The sequence below is a fragment of the Citrus clementina genome, unplaced genomic scaffold (assembly GCF_000493195.1).
Source record: "Citrus clementina cultivar Clemenules unplaced genomic scaffold, Citrus_clementina_v1.0 scaffold_5, whole genome shotgun sequence".
Taxonomy (NCBI): domain Eukaryota; kingdom Viridiplantae; phylum Streptophyta; class Magnoliopsida; order Sapindales; family Rutaceae; genus Citrus; species Citrus x clementina.
The window spans coordinates 34,684,289-34,695,239 of NW_006262201.1; the positions used below are offsets into that span (position 1 = coordinate 34,684,289).

Genomic DNA, 10,951 nt, shown 5'->3' on the forward strand with positions numbered 1-10,951 from the left:
AATTATCCAATCGCATTTATTCTTTTTAACCTCTGTTCCTACCTAAAGCTCGGAAAATCCAATATACCAAATCAGCTTTGCCTAAATTGTCAGCCAAAAAAGCCCCCCAATTTAAAGAAGAAAAACAGATTATATTACACATTGCTATGCTCGCTAGACAGAAGTTGACAAAAACTATATACACTTATGTTTTATGTATACATGAAAGATAAGCTAAGGTGCAATTTGTAGCAACTAAACTAGTTGTGTGTACAAATTCGAAACTCAAACATGGCAACAGGACTGAGAAGCCTGAGGATGGAACCTCCATGCGAAGAGGTAGTCCTTGATCTCACAGGACAGTCTGATTACATCACAGAAAGCATCTACCGAGTTCTTCTTGCCATCACTTCCCCATTCTATTCTAACCCAGCATGAAAACCCGTTTGACGAATTATTGGGCATTCCTGCCGAATCAGAAAAATTAAGCATCACCTCCCCACAGATTCTCTTACATGAGCTATTATTGATCACCATTAGATCAAGCCACGAACATTCTGGCTGACCCACCATTTCCTTGAAAGCAGAATTCGCCATCCTCACTCTGTTATGTGAATCTGATATGACGGCGGGCAGGGCCTCCGACTCCACCTCCTCTTCGACTTCCTCTGGTTTTTTAGTAACCACTTGCGCTTCAGGAGTTAATCTTGAGTCTTCATTGATGCAACCGACGCTTATGCTTGAGCCAACTGGCCGGACCGGCCGCGGTGAGATAACATTGTTGGTGGGACTGGGAGGTCCCTGGAGTTGCAGTAATAGATCTTTCTCTTCCGGGATTTCAGCCACCTTGTTCAAATCAATGACGTTTACCTCTCCGAATGATTCCACACAATTGCTGAGTTCAAGTGGTGTTGTCTGCTCGGAAACAACAGGAGTGCACGGAAGAAGCGGAAGTGTCACCAAATTTGTTGTTATGGTGGTGGCGGTGCTGGCAGGATTATCCAAGCTGCAGCTGGCGGGAACGGTAGCCAGGTGGTTTGGAAGAGTAAACTGAGCAACTCCATGAGCATGCGGATGAGCAAAACCCTGTAAAGATGGATTCTTGGCAGGGGATGATGTTGCATGACAAGGAGAAGAAAGGCCAAATAAATGGGTTCTTGATCTTTTGATGGTGGGTGGTGAAATAGCTGCTCTACCTCTCTTCCTGGTTCTTGTTGGCCTAGCCTGAAGTTGCGGCCATAAATTCCGAAGATAAGGAGACTGTCTGATCTTCGCGCTCTCACTCATGGGACTCACAGGAGCCTCAGGCTTTGGAGCTATGGGCCTGTACCTAGACATAATCTCAGCTGTTTTAGCCGTGGTAGCGGCGGAGAAAGGACTCATGGTCCTGATCATGGCTGCTGCCCTTGTTTTCAAAATGTAAAACAAATGGATGCTAGAGCCTAGCTAGAGTGCGAGAAGCGCTAACAGTGAGGGGGAATAAGTACAGAAGGGAATGAGGTTTTGGGAAAGATGAATGTAATTGGGCGGTTTTTATTTGTGAGGAATAGCCAATGAGGGATCGGCAACATGAAGGATGGAAGCATGATGGGGTGACACTTGGAGGCGTACGGTGGGTACGTGTTTGAGCGGTTTTACATTCAGAGACATGTGGGATTTGAGTATGATTCGTGGGTCCATGCACGCTACAACGCATATCAATATCACCAAACTTATAAACAATGGTCTCTAGTTTTTTGACAAATGAGCCCCACTCCCCCTGCCCCCAGCTGCTTTGCCTTGGCCTTTATCACACCAATCAAAAAGACTCTCAGTTATAACGCGTGTGCATTAGGCCGCCATGCGTGGATACACCTATCCGGATTGGTTTGGTCATTTTCCGTTTCTTCTTCGGTTTTAGGTTTTTTACGAAAGCGCCCTTTACTGGGTCGGTTATTTTTGGCGTCTTCTCGCGTGTCAGCTGCTCATCTTCCATTGCATGCAAGATGCAACGGGATGAGTTAGATTCTGATTGGAAGATGAGTCTTCGGAGGTTAAACTTACATGAAACCAAATCGCTACACGTGGCCCTGGCCTGGGGTTGAGTCGTTGAGATGCTTTGTATTGGTGGTAAAGCGTGCCTCCTTTTCCCTATCAGCGCCGCAGCGGTGCGTTTGCTGTTCACCACCACGTCACTAGATTACGTTTCCTTCGGGAGACTTCTCGTCCTGATTCTAATTGTCGATTTTGTGATTTGTTTTTTTCTTAATCGTGGAGAATGAACGGATGCTCTTTATGTTGAAATGAGTAATGATATAGTTATAAATTATTATATAAATTTATTTTGTATAAATTAATGTCACATTAATTTATTAGTTGAATTAAATATTTCTTGACCTATATAATTTATTTTTATTATTTTATATTTTCATTCAACTAATGAATTAATACCACATCAGTTTGTATAAGATAAATTTATACAAGAGTTTGTGACAGTATCATCACTCATTTGAAATTGATTGAATATCATTAATAAGATTTTAAAGAAAGAAAATATAAATAACCACTAACCGCCTTTAGAGACCAAGGTTCTATTAGGATTATTTTTGGGAGAATTTAAAATAATTTTAAAAAATTAAAAATTTAATTTGGTGTCTAGTTAATTTTTTAAAATTATTTTTTAAAAATTTATATCATTTTACGGTTTAAAAATTAGAGAATGAGTAGTTTTTTTAAAATTATTATCGTTAATTGTGTTGAAAAAATAATCAACAATAAAAAGAATTAGTTAAACATTTGATTTTAAAAAAAAGTGCAATGAGTTCTAAAAGCAGTCATATGTATTTGATAAAATATTAAATTATTGTAAAATGTTAAATAAAATTAATTTACTCATTTATAAACATGTTTATAATTTTTTTATTGTGCATATGAATAACTAATAACTAAAAAAATATATTTTATATTATGAAGTTTATTTATTTTTTATTATCTCAATATCATTGGTAATGATAATAATCTCTTTAAAGTTAATAATTTTATTTCCTAATTAATAAGGATTTTAGATTGTTATAATATATATGAGGATATATATGAAATTGTATTAAGTATAAAGTTTGACTATCAAAATCAAATTTAAAAAACTATTCATGCTCTATTTTTTAAAATTTACAGTAGAATGATATGATTTTTCCAAAAGTAATTTTTTAAAAAATTACTAAAATGATAATTATTCTAAAAACAACAACATTACCGAACTTGCTCTAATTTAATAGTTTTTAAATAATTTTATTTAATTAGCCATCTTATTCAAAATATGAAAGAAATAAGAACTTTAAAATTTAATTTAAAATTTGTCTACCATTTTGACTTTTAAGAAGATAATTAAAGGAATATTTCATCATTAACTTTTCATGAGATGCACAAAGTCATCATTCAATTTGATATACAAAACCAAAAAACTATTGCGAGTGTTTAAAGAAGATAAAAAAAAATATACAAAACTTTATTAAGAATTATGCACAAAAACATATCTTCCGGTGTTGAAGGAATTGCAGAATCAAGCCGACACAATAAGCAGTGTAATGCGAAGTGTTTTGATATCTATGTACGTTCAATCACAGAGATACTTGCCAATTGATACAATCTCAATTTGTCGATGGGTCAAATAATTTAATCGATTCCTAGTAGAGTTTGGCTCATACCTTGACACTAATACCTCATTTTAAAATAAAACTTTAATTTTCATGATAGTAGGCCACATTTAAATGTTAATAAATTACTTTTAATGACAGGGAGTTGGCTTACAGCCTAAGTGATGTTCGGTTGGAAGCAGAGGAGGGAGGAAAGGTAATTAAAATACATTCCCATTTCCGTTGTTGGATCAATAAGAAAACAATGGTGAAGGTGCTTAAACCTTCATTCATTAAGTGTAAGATAATTCAAGATAATTCAATATTGGCATGACTCAAAAGTGTTGTTTACTTTCAAATATAAAAGTGTTTAATTATAATATCACCCGATGAGCTCGGAGTCGAACTACAGAGAATTTAAAATTTAGTAGTCAATTATTAAACAAAAAAAAATTAATTGTAGGAAAAGAAATTAATTAGAATCAATCTAAAAATATGCTAAGATTATAAGATCCACTCTCAGATTTCAAACTATGGTTATAATAGTCTCTCATATTTGAATTTTGCATTTATTTTGCCAATTAATTATTATGTCATTTAATTATTAACTAACTATTAGTATGGATAAATACGAGACCAAATACCTAATGTGCCACAACTATATCGACGTCTCGACATTATGTCAAATACCATATAATTATGAAGAGATCATGATCTATAAATTAACATGGCATAAAAAAACTAGTAAGGAAGAAAAATATAACAAATAAAACAAACTTTAATACTCACTTGAGAGAGTAATTAATTAATAATTTAAATTTTTGAGCTTCACCTTTCACCTCAACTTATAAAATTAGTCACTCATATTGATAAATAAAATACTCATTTTATTTAACAACTTTCTAAAATATATTACAAGAGAACTAACTAACAAAGAAGAAATTTCTTTATAGTTACAGTCTCAGCTCCTCCTTTTCTCTGCACTCATTCCCTTCGCTGCTCCTTACTTTTTATAGACAACTAACATCTTCCATTTATTTTTTTATTGCTTATCTTCTTACATTGAATCGAGTGATAGTTAAGTGGGAAGGTAGCTACTTGACTATCACAATAGTCGAGGCTCACTTTCTTTTTTATTTATTACATCTTCTCAATAATGCATTCCAAATGACTTCAACAATTCTTCTTTAGTTCTCGCTTTTAGTTTCAATTCCATCTTTATTCCTGAAATTTTTATAATATAAAAATTAACATATTACAAATTAACGTAAAAGTTTATTAGGAGAGTATTAAGATAATTCAGGAATAATAAGTACATTAATCAACATTGTAAGTGAAAAAATTAATAATTTTATCTTTATTAAATGTACACTTTTTAATGACAGTCAAATGTAACACAGATAAACAACTGTCCTTGATTTCTCTCGAGATTCTGGAAATCACTCTTAATTCTCGTAATTCTTTATTGATTAAACTTGAATGTGTGCCTACAAAAGGCACTCCAGTGTTCAAAAGACCATTTCTTGATCTTTTATCTCTTATTTCTAAACATTGCTTGGTTGATTTTTATTTGTTTTCTCTAGACTTTTTGAGTGAATCATCTATCGGACATTAATCTCAAATATGGAGTTAGTTATAACTGACAACCAATATTGATTATGGAGTTAGTTATAACTGACATCCAATATTGATTTATAATCTAGAATCAATATGAACTGAGTGTATATTGATCTTTAATTCGGGATCAATATAAAATACACATGTTATTTGAATTAATCAATTTTTAAGGGACACCTGGTGGGGGCCAAGTGGCAATATTTTCTGGCACTTGCTGTTGGAATTCAATTTTCAAGAAATTTTAAATTCCATCAAAGTAAGGTTTTGATTCGGAATCTAAAGTCCTCCCTAAAAATCAAAAATTTCAAATTTATCCTTTTTAGAATTTTAAATTAATTAGTTTATTTTAATTAAATATTGTTATCTATAAATTTTTTTAAAAAAATTAGGATATATTCTATATTTATCCATTTGAAAAAAATAAAAATATAAAGATTGATGGATAGCCGGTCGTTGCCACTAGACCGTCGCACTGCCGCCTCCGATTGCACGTGGAAATCGCTACCGATACTATTTGATTCATTCTCGGCTGATCTACGTAGTTATGCTGTTGGTGACACCAAAAAATAGTGATTTTTTGTTCAAATTTCGATAAAAAATTTTGGATTCATCTAAATATTGTTATCTCCTCCAATACTATCGTGACTGCCTTGTCACTTTGTCCTTTGACTCCTTGTTCGATCTCATTAGGGATGGGGCAAATCGAATATTGGTTCGAGTTGTTTAGGTTTCGGTTTGGGTTACAATCCATTTAAGTTGGCGAATTCCACTCAATCGGATTTGAAACATAAATCCATTTAAGTTGGCGAATTCCACTCAATCGGATTTGAAACTTAAACCCAAACGAAACTGAACCGAGCTAATTCAATTTGATTGGTTCAAATTTGAGCTTCCGATCGGATCGGATTGAAAATTCAGATCTTTCTTTGAGTTGGTGTTACAATTCGAGTTATAACCTAAAATTCCATGTTCATCTTCAAATGAATCAAATCCCAGCCACCTAAAATTCCAAATTCAGTTTCATATGAATTAAATGCCAGCCTTGATCAATTGCAAAGTTTGTTGCTTGTCGATGGAAGAAGAAATTAGAAAAGTGAATAAATAAGAGAAACTTATGACAGTTGTTATTTTTTGACTTTTTATTGATGATGGCGAACACTTTCCCAACCAACCTACAGTATTTAAATAACCATCACCCAAGTTATATTGAACAATCATCTATAAACAATCATCAATAATAGGATCCAAAGTCCCAAATTACAGACAATAATCTTACCTTGTGCTGCTGATGATGGCGAACGAAGATAAAGGCAGAGACGAGCGACAGAAGAGAAAATCGTTTCAAGAATTAAGGTGGCAGAGACGATAGTAGCAGCTTCGGTAAGGAGGTGAAAGTGGTGGCGTCGTGGCGTCGATGTTTTTTAACTTAGGGTTAGCGATTAGGGTGTGTGTGTTATGCGGTATGGGGAAGGAGATTAGGGATTTTTTTTTTTAATTTTTTGCCTTTTATACCTCTTTTGTTTCTATTTTTTTATTTTAACAGTAAACTCGTTCGGGTTTTTAATTCAGTTGGGGTTGAATCTGAACTGAAATAAAAAATGATCGGGTTTCAAATTTTAACCATTTGGATTCTAAGAGCTAATCCGAACTGAACCGAACAGATTCGGATCGGAAACTTACTCCTAGATCTCATCTTCACATTCAATCAAATAGGGTTGGGCTTGTTTATCCCCCAAATGGCATTCTCATCACTATTTTCAACAAATAAAGTGAAGTTATTTAATCTCATTAGCTCAAACTGTAGGTCAAAAACCATTCATATCAATTCAAACTCAAAACCACTCATTGATAGTGCTCGGTGTGAAAGCTGGGGTTAAAGACCCTTTAAGAGATTTCTATGTCCTCCCTTAATAATTTAAGTGAAGCTAGACTTCTTTGTTATTGGTTTATGAGTGGAATATACTCTCAACAATTAATGAAGATAGAAATTTAAACTCTATTATTATACGATATATGTAATTGACCCATTAAATATCATATGTAACTGTCGATAGATCTCTGACTCTACAATACATATCACTAATTTAAAAAAAAAAGAAGAAGCTTAAGTTATTTTTTTTTTTCATGATTGCAGACTTCATATAATGAACTTTTTGCACCCACATGTAGAATATCTTTTTTTTTTTTTTTCATTTTTCAGTCTAATTCAAAATAATGGAAGAATTGCAAAGAACTTGTTATTGCATATGGGTTGCAAATTCTATTTTTATTTATTTTTGTATTCATAATTTGTTGTTACGTTTGTGAATAACAATTACCCATCATTGTCTTGCTCATTCAACTACAACTCTCATAGTTTTCAAAATTCATTAGTTTATTGTTGATGTTGTTGTGCCATTTGTGATAACTTCAATAACTTGGCTTTTCTTTCAAGCATTCATCTTATTTGAAAATTCCACTTTCTCCATTTTTTTTATTATTATCTATAAGCGAAACTGTATTGATTTGACAAGAGCTTACGAGTTTTCTTTCCTTTCTCTATTATTTGCCGTTCTTGCTCGCGAATCCCACCTATTTTTTATCTTTTAATTTTTTTACAAATTTAAGGAAATAATTAAAAAAAAACTCAACTCTTCTCTTCAATTAATCATCATCTTCTCTACTTCTAAATTTACTAAGGTTATTCATGGAATAATTTTAATATTTTAATGGGTATTAAAGCAAAAGAAAAGGGGTGTTGACAGTACTTTTGAAAGGTGCCAATAGCTCCACTGAAGCAAGAAAACTTTGTGGGCCAGTAGCAAATGGACAGAGTGGAAAGAGTTCTACTAGTTAAGAGTCCATAGGCTGCAAGGGCAAAGGGACAAGGCAATAATATGAATTTGGCAGCTTCCTTAAGAGTGAGCAGTCAAAAGCACCTTACTTTATTTCGCTTGAAAGGAAAAGGAAAAAAGTAGTGCTGAGTGCAGAAAAAGATGAGAGAAAACAAGGCGTAGAGAAAACAACACTTGTTGGACAAGAAACAGAAACCAGCTTGCGCTGGTCAGTCGCTCAGATGTCTCTGACTTGATTTGATTCAGCAGAACGAAAGAGAAAAATGGAAGAAAATAAGAGAAAGCTTCCTTCTCTTCCTCCGAACTACGTGACTCTCGTTCAACTCCAAGAGCGATGGATGAAACAGAAAGAGCAGCAACCGCAACAGCGAAAGCAAAAGGTGAAAGAGCAGCAACAGCAACAGCGAAAGCAAAAGGGGAGCGAAGACGATCAACAACAAGAGAAATCAGGGGTAGCACTTGCAAGCACTGAGAAGCGGATAGAATTAGAGGCTGAGGGAGAGGGTTTGAAGAAAAATGCGAGTAAAAGAAAGGACTGGCGCAGGAAGAAGTGGAGGAAGGCACGTGCAGAGGATGGGGGGGCTATCGGAGGAGGAGGTGAAACCCACGCGCCGGAAGCAAGTGTTGCGACAGAGGATGTAGTTGTCGCTGATCCAACCGTCGAGATGGAAGGAAAATTTCAGGATATGTCAATCGACGGCGGAAGCAACAAGTCTGCGAGGCCACAATCAAATAAAGGGTGGAGTTTTCATCGCGGTAAGTACACTAACCACCTCCGTGATCGTGGAGGGCGAGAGGCAAAAAATGCGAGGGGGATGATGGTTTGGGTGAAGAAAGGAGACAGTGTTGGTGGGGCCGGAGCTCCAGCTGATGCCTGATCAGAACTATTCTTTTTGTGAGTATGAACGAGTTTCTCCTTTTATTATTTATTTATTTATTTTTAAGAAATAAGTACTGTGAACGAAGGAATAATTATTTGGTGTTTTGCAGTATGGACTCATGTTGCTTATTTTCTATTCAGCATTTAAACTACTGATCTAATTACACTACGTCGACATAGAAAATATGAGTCGTTCTGAGAGGACATGACAGCGGTGCGAACAGATTTTGATAATTGTTTTCAAACAATATATGATATTGTATAAGTCTGTTCACACTTTCTGGAAGTTTCTCGAGTCTTTTTAAGCCACAAATTCAGCCGGGTTGTACATGTCTTGTTCTTAACTAGTTAAATCAAGTGATGCCCTTTTAAAACTCATCAAAAGTTTTATCTAAACTGTAATTTGCAGGACAAAAGGTCCGCAAAGCAAATGCATGGATTGCAATGTCTTTCTTTCTTGTAGTCTCTACAGTTGCATTTTCTTCTGTTCTCCTATATTGATCATAAATGTTAATGTGCCTATTTAAAGGTGCGGCATAATTTTGGGCTAAGGTCACCTAATCCATGTATGTGTCTCAGTTTCTACGGTGTTCAGCCATATTTCAGCACTGTGCATGTGTACTTATGGCAAGAATAGGAATTTGTGCAATCTTTAGGACTTGATGTGTTTAAGTAAATAACCAACTAGCTAGATTGGAATATTTTAAGTTGTAAGTTCATTTGGAGGTAATAGAGGAAATCAATTGGCAATTTGGGATTGGACAATTGTTGCCAAAATGCAAAGGATGATGTGGAATGTTGGATGTTGCTGTTGAAGGTTTATTAGTTCTTTAGGTCTCTGGTGCATGTCTTTTGTTTAGAAGTTCAGATTGAAGGCAATCAACTAAATTTGTTTTTTAATAGAACTCTGTGCATTTGGCAACTGAATGGGGGAGAACTATAGGAAAGAAAATCTATTCTTGAGCTGCAACTTTGGACCTTGCAGCAGAGTGTTCTAAATTTATGTCAGAGAACTTCAGTAGTTAAGTACTTCCTTGCTATGGTGCATTCCGTAGTGAGAATTGGTGAAACCTCAGATATTAATGCTAACTTCTATAGCCGCTATCTCCTTTTGGATAGACATGAAAGAGAATTCTCTAGGTCAGCTCACAAACTTTTTTTAGGACATTACTAATGATTAATTGCATGCACCTATGAGATGCGTGGAAACTAGCTTATGGAAATAAGATACGCATGGAGAAAATGTGGTGTGATTTAGGATATAGCTTAGAAACTTATGCCTGCACACACAACTAAATGATTTCATCATCATCATTCACTTGCTCATGGCACTTCTTTTCTGCTTTCTTGCTATATGGTTTGATCAATATCCTTTAATTGGCAAATTTCTCTATTAATCTTGTCATTGAGTTGGTGAATATCTTGTGAATGCAGGTTTGCTGATGGTGGTGGAAAAAGACGGGGCAGAAGAAGAATCATGGAAGGACTGTTTATAAATATTAGATGGAAAGATAAGAAGTGGTGTTTATAAATATTAGATGGAAAGATAATTCAAATTCCTGATGGTCATTATTGTGTGCCCTTGGCCATTCTGTAGATGCAATTAGAAATTTCAGGTATTTTGGTCTTTAATACTAAACGTTGATTGTTCAGCGCACCATTTGAAAATTGAAATGCTTGTACCTATCCCCAACGGGGAAATGTTATAGTTGAAGCTCCAATCCCCAGCCTCCTCGTCTCCAATTTAAGGCATATCCGGGGAAACTGTAATAGATTTTGCATTTGCTTTATTAATGTGTGAGAAAAATTCCTGCTCTATTTGAATATTTTATTAATATTTTTATTTTTTCCTCACAGTTTAGCAACAAAACCATCTCTTGAACTGTTTCGCGTCATTTGTATGCCAGAAGGTTGCAGTTGCAGTTGCAACCATATCTATATGTTTCACTTCACCCGCCTAGTTTGAGAGCGGAGCAGCGTCGCCTGATTAAATTATATGGGACTCAAGATAACAAGTCAGTCATCTCAAA

General features: G+C 34.8%; 2 protein-coding genes across 3 annotated transcripts; one reads left to right on the plus strand and one right to left on the minus strand.

The window, feature by feature from the left end:
• Positions 1–102: 102 nt before the first annotated feature.
• On the minus strand, positions 103–1,469 carry LOC18042719. The gene has a single exon (XM_006433582.2). The coding sequence runs from the start codon at positions 1,372–1,374 to the stop codon at positions 265–267; it is 1,110 nt and encodes a 369-aa protein (XP_006433645.1). The 5' UTR covers positions 1,375–1,469; the 3' UTR covers positions 103–264.
• A 6,637-nt stretch (positions 1,470–8,106) lies between these two features.
• Positions 8,107–10,932, plus strand: LOC18042720. 2 transcript variants are annotated; one of them, XR_002905682.1, is made up of 3 exons: positions 8,107–8,936; positions 10,356–10,537; positions 10,779–10,932. XR_002905682.1 is itself a non-coding variant. In XM_006433583.2 (2 exons), exon 1 carries the CDS (start codon positions 8,305–8,307, stop codon positions 8,917–8,919), a length of 615 nt encoding a protein of 204 aa, XP_006433646.1. In that variant the 5' UTR covers positions 8,107–8,304; the 3' UTR covers positions 8,920–8,936; positions 10,356–10,773. The 2 variants fall into 2 exon arrangements, 1 of the variants encoding a protein (XP_006433646.1); XM_006433583.2 differs by lacking the exon at positions 10,779–10,932 and having other exon boundaries at positions 10,356–10,773.
• Positions 10,933–10,951: the final 19 nt, after the last annotated feature.